At 37.0% G+C, this 16,647-nt stretch overlaps 1 protein-coding gene across 9 annotated transcripts in view; it reads left to right on the forward strand.

Annotated features, from left to right (window-relative positions):
- ccser2a (coiled-coil serine-rich protein 2a) overlaps window positions 1–16,647 on the forward strand; it is a 120,829-nt gene that overhangs the window by 33,549 nt on the left and 70,633 nt on the right. For all 9 annotated transcript variants that reach the window (XM_062059245.1, XM_062059244.1, XM_062059248.1 and 6 more), the window contains 2 exons: window positions 2,332–2,419; window positions 15,050–15,146. In XM_062059245.1, coding sequence (XP_061915229.1) covers window positions 2,332–2,419; window positions 15,050–15,146 — 185 coding nt within the window. The remainder of the gene's footprint in view (window positions 1–2,331; window positions 2,420–15,049; window positions 15,147–16,647) is intronic.

Genomic DNA, 16,647 nt, shown 5'->3' on the forward strand with positions numbered 1-16,647 from the left:
ATTAAAGTTTGTCTAAGTCTAAGACACATACATGGCAAGCATTTGTTAATCCACTCCATAATCAATGCCATAATAATAAAATAAATATAATGTATAATATATATATATATATTTTTCAATTTTTCTTTGATGCGCCTGAAAGAGTGGTTCCTTCATTTTACTTTATTCTTGGTATTATTCTCAACCTTTCTTGCTTTTTTTTTTTTAATCACTTAATAAAGTTAGTCAAAGTTTAAAAAAATAAAAACTAATTATAATATACATTATATTTATTTTATTATTTTTTTATTATTATTATTTTGTTAACAATTCCCCTTGTGGATCAATAAAGTTTGTCTTAGTCTAATGTCATATTTTACACCTTTCAGGCACTTGGCAACTGAATAATTATCTGGAAGAAGTTGTTTATATATATATATATATATATATATATATATATATATATATATATATATATATATATATATATATATATACATATATATATACATATATATATATATATATATATATTTATATATATATATATATATAGTGCACTTTCCGCGCGCGCGATGATGTCACGTTATCGATGAGAAAATACATTTTTATATGATTTATATGATTTGCCTGGGCGGATAGGAGACACCGTGAGTAGCAAGCGGTACAAAGTGGATAAGAAAAGACAGATAAAAAAAAAATAAAAAAAATTTTTTAAAATTTTTTTTAATACTTGGGACTTTACGCGGGGACGCTGGCGGGCCGTAGTTTGGGGACCCCTGTTAATTAATTAACAGTTAATTAAAAAAACGTCTAGAGTCTAGACGTTTTTTTAATGTATTTTTTTACTGAAGGTGAACTAGTGCATTGTTTCTTAACCAATTGTTGGGCCACCAGCGCCCCCTACAGCACTGCCAAAAAATACCAGCTGTGGTACGCAGTTGTAATACACTTCTCCACCACCTGTGGCAGTAATGATGATATCTAAAACCAGAAGTCATAGAGAAGTTTTTTGAGCGCAAAAATTATGACCAAAGTGGTGCACTTACATTTGATTGACAATTTATTTAAGAAACATATATATTGTTATTTATTATTATAAATTTAGTTAGAATGTATTTATTTTAGCAATGTGTAATTGTGTGTTAATATATTTTATTTTTATTTTTTATTAATTGTATGTCAATATTTTTCGTCATTTATATACTATACTAAAATATACTCATCTATATATTACAGATGAGTATATTTTGGGAATGTGGCAACGAAATAATTATCTGGAAGTAGTTGTTATTCTACACGTTTTTTTATTTTGTTTTTTATAATTTCTTTACTGAAGGTGAACTAGTGCATTGTTTCTTAACCAATTGTTGGGCCGCCAGCGCCCCCTACAGCACTGCCAAAAAATACCAGCTGTGGTATGCAGTTGTAATACACTTTTCCACCACTTGTGGCAGTAGTGAATATATCTAAAAACATAAGTCATAGAGAAGTTTTTTGAGCGCAAAAATTATGACTAAAGTGGTGCACTTAAATTTGATTGACAATTTATTTAAGAAACATATACATTGTTATTATTTATTATTATACATTTAGTTAGAATGTATTTATTTTAGCACTGTGTAATTGTGTTAATATATTTTAATTAATTTTTTTCATTTTCTTTTTATTGACATGCAGCATCAGACATTCTATCCATTACATCATATATCTGTTGTCTGCCCTAAATTTCAAAATATATTTTTTTGTTTATATCCCAACCATACCACCCCCCCCACAAAAAAAGAAAGAAACAGCAGAGAAACAAATTAGTATTTACAAATACATCAATTAAATGAAGAAAAAAGATTTAAAAAAAAGAAAAGAAATAATAATACATTATTAATAATAATAATCAGAAATAAAATAAAAGAATACAAACAGATATATATACTGTATACATATATAATGCTAATTTATTTTTTTATTATTTTTTATTGTATTTGTTTTCGTAATCAGCCTGACCTAAGCCTTGATAGTAATGTTTGTGATTAACGAAAACTTGGGACCCGAGATCAAAACGGTTAAGAACCCATAAAATAGTTGACTTGCTTCTCAAAATGTGGTGTGAGTGCCACTGGTGGTACAATGGCTCCCTCTAGTGGGCCACAAACACACCAGATCAAAAAAACAGAATTAGAAATATTACTAAATATACGACACGCCAAATACCTGAATGCAAATCATCAGTTTGATGCTAAACTGTGACGCTAAAAACGGAGGCTGCAAAAGATATACTTTGTACATAAATATTTTGAAGCCCAATAATTGTCCTGCAATGAGCCTTCTATTTTGTTTGTTTATGATTCCCAGGACACCCTGAACAACCTGCACCCCCCAGGACCCCAGGACGATGATGACCTCATGCTGGACGTCGACCTCCCGGAGGATGGCGTGCATGGTGAGTGCAGCCCTCAACCTTTCCATCACGTCCATCTTGTCAAGGCAGAATGATACAGAAGGTAAAATGACATATACTTTAGAGTAGTCCGTGTACAACTTGTATAGCAGATACAATATTGACTAAAATCTCTCCACACACCCCCATTATTGTAGCACAGGTGACTAGCGAGGTACCGACCTCATAGTAAGCACCTCAAATGATGGGGTATTCATGTGGATATTAAAATCCCCCATTATAATTATACTGTCTGCCTGCATCACTAGATCAACAAACTCTGACAGTCGCTTTAGGATGCGCCGTTTTGTGGGCGGGTCTTACATACGTGCCTCCACTTCGACAGCGTCTTCTCCCCGTCATCTTTGTCGTAGCGGTGTAGCGTGCAAGGACGGGGGTGGAAGAAGTGTCAAAAGATGGCGCTAACTGTTTTAATGACATTCAGACTTTACTTCAAACAACAAACTCGGCATTATCCCTGATAAAGTCCTAATAGGGCCCGCGGGGCGAATAGATAACAGCCAGATAGAGAGGTAGTGGTGTGACAGACCTCAAAGTAAGCACCTCAAATGATGGGGTATTCATGTGGATATTAAAATCCCCCATTATAATTATACTGTCTGCCTGCATCACTAGATCAACAAACTCTGACAGTCGCTTTAGGATGCGCCGTTTTGTGGGCGGGTCTTATTTACGTGCCTCCACTTCGACAACGTCTTCTCCCCGTCATCTTTGTCGTAGCGGTGTAGCGTGCAAGGACGGGAGTGGAACAAGTGTCAAAAGATTCCGACTATACTTCAATCAATAACGGAGCAGCATCTCCTCATCCGTAAACAACAACACCGGAAATGTGTCCCGTGAAAAATCGTCCGACCGGAACTCTGTAATAACTAAAGTTCCTTGGGTGAATAATGTAAACTCACTACACCGGTATGTTTTAGTGCTTTCATGGCGAGTTTACTGACAGATATAAGTAAGAACTTTGCACTACTTTATATTAGAAATGGCAACAGCGGAGGATGAATGTCACATAACAAGAAAATAGAGAAAAAGAAGAAGCTTATTTTCAAATTTTCAGGACTTATGCAGATCCCAAATACACATCAGCAGGTGCCAAAAGGTAAGAAAAGTTGCTTTTGCATAATATTGTGAAACAAAATGCCAAATAATATGTCTTACCTTATACACACACCATAATAATACTCCAATGTTGAAGCACAGTACAATCCATCAAGCGGTGTGGCTTCATAGCTTACCAAAGTCCTACTAAAACATTTTGATTGATTTTTGAGCGCCGTGTGTAATATTCTATATTTTCAATGGAACATATAACATGTTGGTGTTGTTTACTTGAGTCATATTGCAGTCTACACATATCTCTTATGTGTGACTGCCATCAAATTGCAGTGTGCACGTGTCTCTTATGTGTTACTGCCATCATATTGCAGTCTACACGTATCTCTTATGTGTGACTGCCATCATATTGCAGTCTACACGTATCTCTTATGTGTGACTGCCATCAAATTGCAGTCTGCACGTATCTCTTATGTGTTACTGCCATCATATTGCAGTCTACACGTATCTCTTATGTGTGACTGCCATCATATTGCAGTCTACATGTATCTCCTATGTGTGACTGCCATCATAGTACAGTCTACACATATCTCTTATGTGTGACTGCCTTCATATTGCAGTCTACACGTATATATTATGTGTGACTGCCATCATATTGCAGTCTACACGTATGTCTTATGTGTGACTGCCATCATATTGCAGTCTACACGCATCTCTTATGTGTGACTGCCATCATATTGCAGTCTACATGTATATATTATGTGTGACTGCCATAAATATTGCAGTCTACACACATATATTATATGTGACTGCCATCATATTGCAGTCTGCACGTATCTCTTATGTGTGACTGCCATCATATTGCAGTCTACATGTATCTCCTATGTGTGACTGCCATCAAATTGCAGTCTACACGTATCTCTTATGTGTGACTGCCATCATATTGCAGTCTGCACGTATCTCTTATGTGTTACTGCCATCATATTGCAGTCTACACGTATCTCTTATGTGTGACTGCCATCATATTGCAGTCTACATGTATCTCCTATGTGTTACTGCCATCATTTTGCAGTCTACACGTATCTCTTATGTGTGACTGCCATCATATTGCAGTCTACACGTATCTCTTATGTGTGACTGCCATCATATTGCAGTCTACACATATCTCTTATGTGTGACTGCCATCATATTGCAGTCCACATGTATCTCCTATGTGCTATTTTATTTGGAACATGGTGTAATGATAAGTGTGACCAGTAGATGGCAGTCACACACAAGATATACGTGTAGACTGCAATATGATGGCAGTCGCCATCATAGTGCAGTCTATACACATCTCTTATGTGTGACTGCCATCATATCGCAGTCTACACGTATCTCTTATGTGTGACTGCCATCGTATTGCAGTCTACACGTATATCTTGTGTGTGACTGCCATCTACTGGTCACACTTATCATTACACCATGTTCCAAATAAAATAGCACATAGGAGATACATGTAGACTCAGGGGTGCAAACTAACTTTTTGACCAACTCGCCAAGTGGCTAGTAGGTGAAAAAACATACTCGCCAACCATATTTTTTACTCGCCAAATGCCAAAACAAACTATTTCCTTTACCATTGTATTCCGCCATGTAGAAGTGTTCACGTCACATTAAAACCAATTCTACAACCAACCAGGGGCCACAGTATAGTATATAGAGTATATAGATTCTTTTTTTTACTATCCTATGAAACTAGAAGCAGGACGCATGATGCAGTGCAGATAAGATTTTAAAAGATCTGTATTCAATAAAATTTAAGTAATATACAAGTTTTACAGTGCATTGATTGCTACAAAGAATAAAGAAATAGTTAAATATTTTTCAACATTGTCTGGATATTTACATTAATTTTTTTACATTTAAACATTAAAAAATATCTGCATTCAATAAAATAAAAGTAATATGCAAGTCTGATTGACCGTGAACTGCTTGCTACAAAAAATGAGAGATATCCCTGTAGTGCGCGCTCTAAGCTAACTACTAGGCTAGCTAACTGCCGTCTCTTAGCAACTAGTCTACGGAACGTCGAACGTGACATCACAACAAATATGTGCTTGGTAAAATAATGATCTCCGTGTTGCTTTAGGTACCGGTAAGCGCTGCATTATTGCTGTTGTGAACCTCACTTTTTCAACTTGCCAGCGTGGCAAGTTAGGCAAATATTTTACTCGCCAAAGCTAAAAATAGCTCGCAAATGGCGACTGGCGAGTGTTAATTTGCACCCCTGTGTAGACTGCAATATGATGGCAGTCACACATAGGAGATACATGTAGACTGCAATATGATGGCAGTCACACATAAGAGATACGTGTAGACTGCAATATGATGGCAGTCACACATAGGAGATACATGTAGACTGCAATATGATGGCAGTCACACATAAGAGATACGTGTAGACTGCAATATGATGGCAGTCACACATAATATACACATAAGAGATACACGTATCTCTTATGTGTGACTGCCATCGTATTGCAGTCTACACGTATATCTTGTGTGTGACTGCCATCTACTGGTCACACTTATCATTACACCATGTTCCAAATAAAATAGCTTCGAGGTCAGTAAGTGCAACCAGAATGATCCTGTACATTAGGCGCACCGGGTTATAAGGCGCACCGTCGATTTTTGAGAAAATGAAAGGATTTTAAGTGCGCCTTATAGTCTGAAAAATACGGTAATGGTTTCATGGTGTTGTGTGGGCCTGCACGAGTGCTGCCTGTGCTGGGGGAGCTGCGGTTCATTGCAGAGAAAGATGAGTTCTCGCACGTAAGCTGAAAGTGCGAGTCCCTCACTTTAGTTTGAAGAAATAACGAGCCCAAACCCGCCTCCGAGATGCCTGAGATATTACTCAAAATACAATAAAATGATCACTTTGGTGAACACTGCACGAAGTATCAACATCGGATAAAGTCGAGACCAAATCAAGCGAAGCCCATCACTTTACATTTCCAGCTTCCACGTCTTATGTTGGGCTTGATCCGACGCCACCTTCCTTTTTGGCTCGGCAACATCTGTTTAAACGCAGCATCGACTGCCGTGTTTGTACGCTCGCACCGCAGTTATTTATAGGCCATCCATCGCGCTGGAAGTGACAGCTCGCTACTGAACCTGCATGGGCGAGGACGACGCCAGCTGTCTGAGCCGGTCGCTGCAAACTCACACAAACACACGCACACACACACACACACACACACACACACACACACACACACCAGCAGACATGTGCCATTGCATTAACAAGGTGGTTTACTTGAACGCCTCGTTGTCCCTACCGCCGCCACATCGCAACGTTTCTTCATGGCTTCTGTCAATCTCATCAAAATCTCCTCATAAAGGAGCGAAAAAGGGCTTAATTGTATGTGCTGAAGGCAATCAGGTCATGTTTGATTGTGCCGGCAGCTTCATTATCAGATAGTACTGTGTCTACACTGCAAAAAGTCAGTGTTCAAAAACAAGAAAAAAAAAATACAGAAATTAGGGGTATTTTATTTGAACTACCGTATTTTTCGGAGTATAAGTCGCACCGGCCGAAAATGCATAATAAAGAAGGAAAAAAACATATACAAGTCGCACTGGAGTGTAAGTCGCATTTTTTGGGGAAATGTATTTGATAAAAGCCAACACCAAGTATAGACATTTGAAAGGCAATTTAAAATGTCTAAATAATAGTGAAAAACAGGCTGAATAAGTGTACGTTATATGAGGCATAAATAACCAACTGGTATGTTAACGTAACATATTATGGTAAGAGTCATTCAAATAACTACAACATATAGAACATGCTATAAGTTTACCAATCAATCTGTCACTCCTAATCGCTAAATCCCATGAAATCCAGTGTTTACCATAAACTGCCAAGATACCTGTGGGGGTGGGGGCGTGGCTATGGGCGTGGTCACTATGACATCATCAAGTAATTTTCATAATTTACTACAATGATATGATTTTCTCTAAAAAGGCTAAAAAAATGTGTACTTACTAATTAATAATAACAGTTTTGTTTTAAACGTCCATCCATCCATCCATCCATTTTATAATATAATTACAACACTTTATGTACATATTTATATACAGATTTGAACAATAAGTTATTCACTGAAATATATTTATTAATTGTGGTTCTTACAAAAAATATATCTTATAAAAATATAAAAGCTAAAATGTCTCTTAAAGCTCTGCCCCTTTAATTAGTGCATACTAAATAATTTAACCTTAGCCTACTACTACAACCATATTATTTACCAGCAACATAAAGTGAAACAGAGGCAGAGGTGTCCTGCCACAGTCAGTAACAAATAAACAGAAAACAGTAGTGGTGGTAGATAGACACAAAGCTTCATCAAACATCTGATCCACTGAACAAAGAGCTCCAAAAATCTTGATCCTACACTTCTCTTTTGTAAAGTAAAGTAAATCTGAACAGCCGATATGGGCATCTACATCAACTATATGATTTGCCTGAGAAGCTGGACAGGACAAAAAAAATAATAATTAATTCTTTCGTGGCGGGCCGCCACAAATAAATGAATGTGTGGGAAACACGGAAATCTTATACGTCTACTCTCTTACGTGAATGAGATAAATAGTATTATTTGATATTTTACGCTAATGTGTTAATAATTTCACACATAAGTCGCTCCTGAGTATAAGTCGCACTTATAGTCGACTTATAGTCGACTTATAGTCCGAAAAATACGGCAAGCAAAATTATCTGCCAATAGAACAAAAAAATTCGGCTTGTCAAGACTTTCCAAAACAAGTAAAATTAGCTAACCTCAATGAACCCAAAAATAGCTTAAAATAAGTATATTCACACTAATAACAAGTGCACTTTTCTTGGTAGAAAAAAAACAGACCTTTTTGCTCAATATGTTGAAAAATATTCTTAAATGAAGTGAATGCTAGTGCCATTATCTTGACATAATGATATGCGCTAAATGTTTATATTTATGTCTGTATATGATGGTTAGTATAAATAACCCCAAAATTCCCTGTTAATTTTTATTAATTCCCGTTAATTCCCCATTAATTCCCATGGATGCTGTCCAACTTTGAATAATCCAAAAATGGTCAATATTTCCAAACTTCCCGAGCTTAACTTCCCGTGGTAAATTTCTGGAGAGTTTACGGAAATTTACCGGAAACTTTCCACCCCTTTGAAACCCTAACTGTCACATGTCACAAACTTCCCGAGCTTAACTTCCTGTGGTAAATTTCCGGAAAGTTTCCGGAAATTTACCGGAAACTTTCCACCCCTTTGCAACCCTAACTGTGTCACATGTCACAAACTTCCCGAGCTTAATTTAAGATTAAGTGGTACATTTCCGGAAAGTTTCCGGAAAGTTTCCACCCCTTTGCAACCCTACACTTTTGACACGGTTAGGGTTGCAAAGGGGTGGAAAGTTTCCGGTAAATTTCAGGAAACTTTCCGGAAATTTACCACGGGAAGTTAAGCTCGGGAAGTTTGTGACATGTGACACAGTTAAGGTTGCAAAGAGGTGTAAAGTTTCCGATAAATTTCCGGAAACTTTCTAGAAATTTACCACGGGAAGTTAAGCTCGGGAAGTTTGGAAATATTGACCATTTTTGGATTATTCAAAGTTGGACACCGGTGTCCAACTTTGAATAATCAAAAAAATTGTCAAAATTTCCAAACTTCCCGAGCTCAAATTCTGGTGGTAAATTTTCTGAAAATTTACCACCGGAATTTAAGCTCGGGAAGTTTGGAAATTTTGTCCATTTTTGGATTATTCAAAGTTGGACACCGTCCATCTTATTCTGTAGAATAAGATGAGAAGCTTGTCAAAGACTAATGCAGTGCCACACACAGATATAAATAGTCAGCTAAACAAGTGGAGTAGTCTTTTAAAAATATTTGACTGATGAACAAATGAATAAAAATAGGCTAGATGAATAAATGAACAGTCAATCAGCATGCTAAATCAAACTATAAGCTACATTCTTGTATGACAACAGAATGGCTAGCAGAGGAAACTGCATGTTTTGATTTAGTATTTGCTAGTTGAACTTTACAGATCACAAAAAAGTTCAATTCGGATCGCTAACGTTGTTAGCATATATGAATGGGATTTAACATAGAGAAAATTAGCATCACGGCTAACGGAGACATATTTTCGGTTCATTATGAGACCGTGGTGGTACATAAACCTAGCTAGCTAGAGATATTGGCCCCAAAATAATTTAACAAATACAGGAAGAGCTAGCTAGCTTTAATGGCAGTCTGCTGGAGTAGTCTACAGTCATACAGTAACCAGCAATTACACCTCTATTACACTTAAATACCATAGATCAAATATATTTACCCCAGTAATATCATCAACACTTACCTGACTGGATGAAGTCCTTGGGCTCAAATACTAGTGTGGCCTCAATAGCCCTGCTGTAGTGTGTAGCATGCTGGGAATTATCTGGGCATGTGATGGAGGAATGCACAGTGCAGGGTTGAAATTCTACTGAATTTGCATGAAATCAGGTTGTTTTAGCTAACAATCATGCTGCAAGATCTAGCATGTTGCATTCAATGTTTATTCCCGTTAATTTCCCATTAACTCCCATGGAAAGTTTCCAACTTTCAATATTCCCGGAATTTTGCAACCCTAGTCACATGTGCATGAGAGGATGACTGGAGGTTGAGACCTCAGCCATGAATGTGAATGAGATGTGTGAAGATAATTCCCACTTGTCAGCATCGAAACAAACGAGAGTGTTTACTGCGGGAAGCGTGTGACACATCGTGGCTTGGTATGTACGACGAGGCCTCCTTCAACATCTAACAGACGCTGGCTGAGGACGGTGAGCACGTACTCAGGAAATGAGAGGACGTTAAAGAAAAGATGTGTACTTTATTTTGAATACAGAGAAAAACAACATCTCCCTTGCTAAAGAGTGTTACACTCTGCACGTGTCCATGCACTAAATTAGTCCGATTTATCACATAGTTTGGCTCTAAATAAGCATGGAAACACCTTCATCTGATCACTTTCGGTTAGCCTAGTCTCCATACCAATATTTTGATAGAACATGTTAAAACAGAAAATAAGCAGATATTAACAGTAAATGAACAAGTGCATTAAATATCATTTTTTACAGTTTGTCCCTCATAATGTGTAGAAAATAATAGGTGTATAAATGACACAATATGTTACTGCATACGTCAGCAGACTAATTAGGAGTCTTTGTTTGTTTACTTACTACTAAAAGACAAGTTGTCTAGTATGTTCACTATTTTATTGAAGGACTAAATTACAAACCCCGTTTCCATATGAGTTGGGAAATTGTGTTAGATGTAAATATAAACGGAACACAATGATTTGCAAATCCTTTTCAAGTCATATTCAATTGAACGCACTACAAAGACAACATATTTGATGTTCAAACTCATAAACTTTATTTTTTTTTTGCAAATAATCATTAACTTAGAATTTCATGGCTGCAACACGTGCCAAAGTAGTTGGGAAAGGGCATGTTCACCACTGTGTTACATGGCCTTTCCCTTTAACAACACTCAGTAAACATTTGGGAACTGAGGAGACACATTTTTTAACCTTCCTCTTGTGTTAGCTTTCTATTACCATCTCTTATGTTAACGGGTCGGTTTTGACCCATGTCTTAAATCAGCTGTAAAATACACTAAAAATAATTATCTATCATCCAATTTGTTTCTCATCTCTTGGTTACCTTGTTAGGCTTCCTTGTCCATGAAAATATTGGTTTTAATATTTTTGGTGTGGGCCATTGGGCCTTTTTTTTGTCAGCATACCCCTAGATTTCAATTAAAAAAATGGTAAAATGAACCACAAGAGAATCGTATAAATAAATAAAAGGTGTTACCTGACTATTACTGAGGGGTATTGGAACACATCTCTTGAATAAATGTGTTTAATTTATTTTTTCATTTGAATTATTTTAACTATAGTAACATCTATGGTGTTACTTAATTCCTTGCAATAGCTGGTTGAGAAAGGTTTTTCTTAAACTGTTCAACAATTTGCTCAGGCATTTGTCGACAAAGTGGTGACCCTCGCCCCGTCCTTGTTTGTGAACGACTGAGCATTTCATGGAATCTACTTTTGTACCCAATCATGGCACCCACCTGTTCCCAATTTGCTTGTTCACCTGTGGGATGTTCCAAATAAGTCTTTGATGAGCATTCCTCAACTTTATCAGTATTTATTGCCACCTTTCCCAACTTCAAATATGTTGTCTTTGTAGCATATTCAACTGAATATGGGTTGAAAATGATTTGCAAATCATTGTATTCCGTATATATTTACATCTAACTCAATTTCCCAACTCATATGGAAACGGGATTTGTATATACACTACCGTTCAAAAGTTTGGGGTCACATTGAAATGTCCTTATTTTTGAAGGAAAAGCACTGTACTTTTCAATGAAGATAACTTTAAACTAGTCTTAACTTTAAAGAAATACACTCTATACATTGCTAATGTGGTAAATGACTATTCTAGCTGCAAATGTCTGGTTTTTGGTGCAATATCTACATAGGTGTATAGAGGCCCATTTCCAGCAACTATCACTCCAGTGTTCTAATGGTACAATGTGTTTGCTCATTGGCTCAGAAGGCTAATTGATGATTAGAAAACCCTTGTGCAATCATGTTCACACATCTGAAAACAGTCTAGCTCGTTACAGAAGCTACAAAACTGACCTTCCTTTGAGCAGATTGAGTTTCTGGAGCATCACATTAGTGGGGTCAATTAAACGCTCAAAATGGCCAGAAAAAGAGAACTTTCATCTGAAACTCGACAGTCTATTCTTGTTCTTAGAAATGAAGGCTATTCCACAAAATTGTTTGGGTGACCCCAAACTTTTGAACGATATATATATACAGTACACTAAGATTTTCTGTTTAAATAAGACAATAATTCAATTTTTTGTGCTCCCCTTTATTTAGAAAAGTATGTAAATACATTTTGGTAGAGGTTACGGGACCACCGTAGTGTGGTCACACATACAGTAGGTACTTAGTGGAGGCTGCATTGTTGAGTTGGATGCCATTACTGCTGAGAGGCTGTGTAATCGGCCCTCACTGACACCACCACCACGACCTAAAAGTGACCCCCGGCATGAAATGAGCAGTATCACATTGCTGAGTGTTTTATTGGATTGTGTCATAGTCGGTGTTGCTACTGGCGGTCAGCTCTGGAATATTGTAAACAGTTACAGGCGGGAATGTTACTGGGAGCCACGTCCCTATCCTAGTCCTTTTCTGGGGGAAGAGGCCTTATTTATAGCCCTGTGCGACACGACAGGCTCGGGGAAAGCGAGGCGGACCAGAAGAGTCCCGTTAAAGCCAGCCCAGGAGGTGGGTTTGTTGTGCTCCAGAGTCCCTGCTGGTCCTCCCGTCGCCTTCAATCCCTCCCTCTCTAAGACGCCCTGACTCTGCCACACAACAGGAAGGAGAGGACCGGGCCGAATCAGAACCGAATGACTGGCTTAAGCCTGGCTGAGAGGTCTCGCGGATGAGAGGGAGGCCCCACAGTTTCCCCCTTCGCTTGGACTCCAAGCTTCCTTTTTTCTTGGCGAGTTCCCAGAACAAGCAGCCTGACGGCGTGGACACGGCCAGCAAGGGTGGACGTTTTGCTGCGTTTTCTTAACCACGGACCCTCCCCTACTTGGAATATATCCCCATTGTTTGGCTGCCTCAATGACGTGGATTGTGCAAGTGAGAAGAGCTGCGCGCTGACACTTTGGGTCCAATATTTGAAGCAGCACGCATTATTTAGAGTGTCCGCCCTGACATGGGTAGGTTGTGAGTTCAAACCCCCGGCCGAGTCATACCAAAGACTATAAAAATGGGAGCCATTACCTCCCTGCTTGGCACTCAGCATCAAGGGTTGGAATTGGGGGTTAAATCACCAAAAAATGATTCCTGGGCGCGGCCACCGCTGCTGCTCACTGCTCCCCTCAAGGGGATGGGTCAAATGCAGAGAATTATTTCGCCACACCTAGTGTGTGTGTGTGTGACAATCATTGCTACTTTAACTTTGTTATTGCTACCTTTTTTTGTTATTGTTGTTTTAGCCTTAGATTTATATTTATTGGTTCCCCCCCGTGACTGCGTGGGTTCCCTCCAGGTACTCCGGCTTCCGATGAGGTGGCGACTTGTCCAGGGCGTACCCTGCCTTCCGCCCGAATGCAGCTGAGATAGGCTCCAGCACCCCCCGCGACCCCGAAAGGGACAAGTGGTAAAAATGGATGGATGGTCCTCATTGGGGAGATTCATGTTCACTGCAATGAACACATGTGGAGTTATGTACTTAACAAAAAAAAAAAAGGTGAAATAACCGAAAACGGGCTTTATATTCTAGTTTCTTCAAAATAGCCACCCTTTGGCTCTGATTACTGCTTTGCACACTCTTGGCATTCTCTCCATGAGCTTCAAGAGGTAGTCACCTGCAATGGTGTTTCACTTCACAGTAGGGCTGCAACTAACGATTAATTTGATAATCGATTAATCTGTCGATTATTACTTCGATTAATCGATTAATAATCGGATAAAAGAGACCAACTACATTTCTGTCCTTTCCAGTATTTTATTGAAAAAAACCCAGCATACTGGCACCATACGTATTTTGATTATTGTTTCTCAGCTGTTTGTACATGTTGCAGTTTATAAATAAAGGTTTATTTAAAAAAATAAAAAATAAAAAAAAAGCCTCTGCGCATGCGCATAGCATAGATCCAACGAATCGATGACTAAATTAATCGGCAACTATTTTTATAATCGATTTTAATCGATTAGTTGTTGCAGCCCTACTTCACATGTGTCAGTAGTTTTGATGCCTTCAGTGACAATCTACAATTGAAATAGTCACGACAATAAAGAAAACGCATTGCAATGAGAAGGTGTGTCCAAACTTTTGGCCTGTACTGTATATCAAACCTTTTAGTCACGGGCTAATGTGCAAGCCTCATCCCTGGTTAAGCTTTTGAAGACCTTAACACCTTCACTACTGTATCTTTGTATTTCTTCACACATCAGGGGCTAATCCATTAAGACACTTAAACATAGCTTTTATGAATGAGAAATGTATAAAATGATGAAAGCTCATCATGTTATATTTTGGGGTAATACGGCAGTGATGATGCTTCATTGGTTTTTAGTCGAATACCTTTATTGTTTGTTTGTATAATGGTTCATGGTTCAGAGTTTCCATTTCTGTGTTTGTACGTCTTTGGCAAGGATGCTGATTTGTTTGCATTTGATGCTGTGGAGAGACGGAAGGGATTGAACATTGTGAAAGGTGCACATTTTATTCATTGGCAGAAAAGTGTCATGAGATGTTTGTGTGTCAAATCCAAAGAAAAACAAATTCCTGCCTACCTTTTTTTTTTTTTTTTTTTTTGCATGGCACGTCTCGTCTCTCCCAGACAAACTATTTACAGGCGTTGTACAGGCGCAGTGTTTGGCAAACCGCTTTCCTTCACTCTGGCTGGCACTCATGTTTCCTCGTTTTTTGCAACAGATGCTGACAGGATTTCCAACGGGGAAAGCGCGGCCCGGCGGCAGGCACAGCGGCGGAGGCATCAACGTTTGGGCGGACCGGCTGGATTCGACGCACGGTTGGTCGTCTATTTCGTACACTAGAAAAGCAAATAAATTTACAAAAGCCAAAAGCAGTGAAGTTGTCACGTTGTGTAAATGGTAAATAAAGAGAGAATACTTTTCAACTTATATTCAATTGAATAGACTGCAAAGACAAGATATTTCATGTTCACACTGACAACATATATATATATATATATATATATATATATATATATATATATATATATATATATATATATATATATATATATATATATATATACATACATGTGTATATATGTGTATGTATATATGTATGTGTATGTATATATTAGGGCTGCAACTAACGATTAATTTGCTAATCGATTAATCTGTCGATTATTACTTCGATTAATCGATTAATAATCGGATAAAAGAGACAAACTACATTTCTATCCTATCCAGTATTTTATTGAAAAAAAACCCCAGCATACTGGCACCATACTTATTTAGATTATTGTTTCTCGGCTGTTTGTAAATATTGCATTTTATAAATAAAGGTTTATTAAAAAAAAAAAAATAATAATAAAAAAAAATAAATATATATATATATATATATATATATATATATTTTTTTTTAAAAAAATTAAAACTAAAAACTAAAAATAAAGCCTCTGCGCATGCGCATAGCATAGATCCAACAAATTGATGACTAAATTAATCGGCAAGTTTTTTTATAATCGATTTTAATCGATTTAATCAATTAGTTGTTGCAGCCCTAGTATATATGTATATGTGTATGTATATATATATACGTGTATGTATATATGTATATGTGTATGTATTTATATGTATATGTATATATGTGTATGTGTATGTGTATATATATATATATATATATATATATATATATATATATATATATATATATATATATATATATATATATATATATATATATATATATATATATATGTATATATATATATATATATATATATATATATATATATATATATATATATATATATATATATATATATATATATATATATATATATATATATATATATATATGTGTATATATATATATATATATATATATATATATATATATATATATATATATATATATATATATATATATATATATATATATATATATATATATATATATATATATGTATTAGAGATGTCCGATAATATCAGCCGATAAATGCTTTAAAATGTAATATCGGAAATTATCGGTACCGGTTTCAAAAAGTAAAATTAATGACTTTTTAAAACGCTGCTGTTCAGAGCGGTACATATCCGGTAAAACACGGACGTAGGGAGAAATACAGAGCAGTTGCGTCTTCCAGTCAGCTCCCCTCTCCCACACACAACACAGGAGTTGACGACTGCGGCATGAGAGGTTTACTGGCGACGCTTGATGACCTCATCACACCGCCGCGAGCGCAGCATAACAACAAGAGTGTGTTGTTGCCGGTGCTGTAGCCGTGGCTAACAAGCCAGCTCGCTCTGTGACTAACTAACGACACCATGTCTATGGTTTGG

Source organism: Entelurus aequoreus, linkage group LG09 (genome assembly GCF_033978785.1).
Source record: "Entelurus aequoreus isolate RoL-2023_Sb linkage group LG09, RoL_Eaeq_v1.1, whole genome shotgun sequence".
Taxonomy (NCBI): Eukaryota; Metazoa; Chordata; class Actinopteri; order Syngnathiformes; family Syngnathidae; genus Entelurus; species Entelurus aequoreus.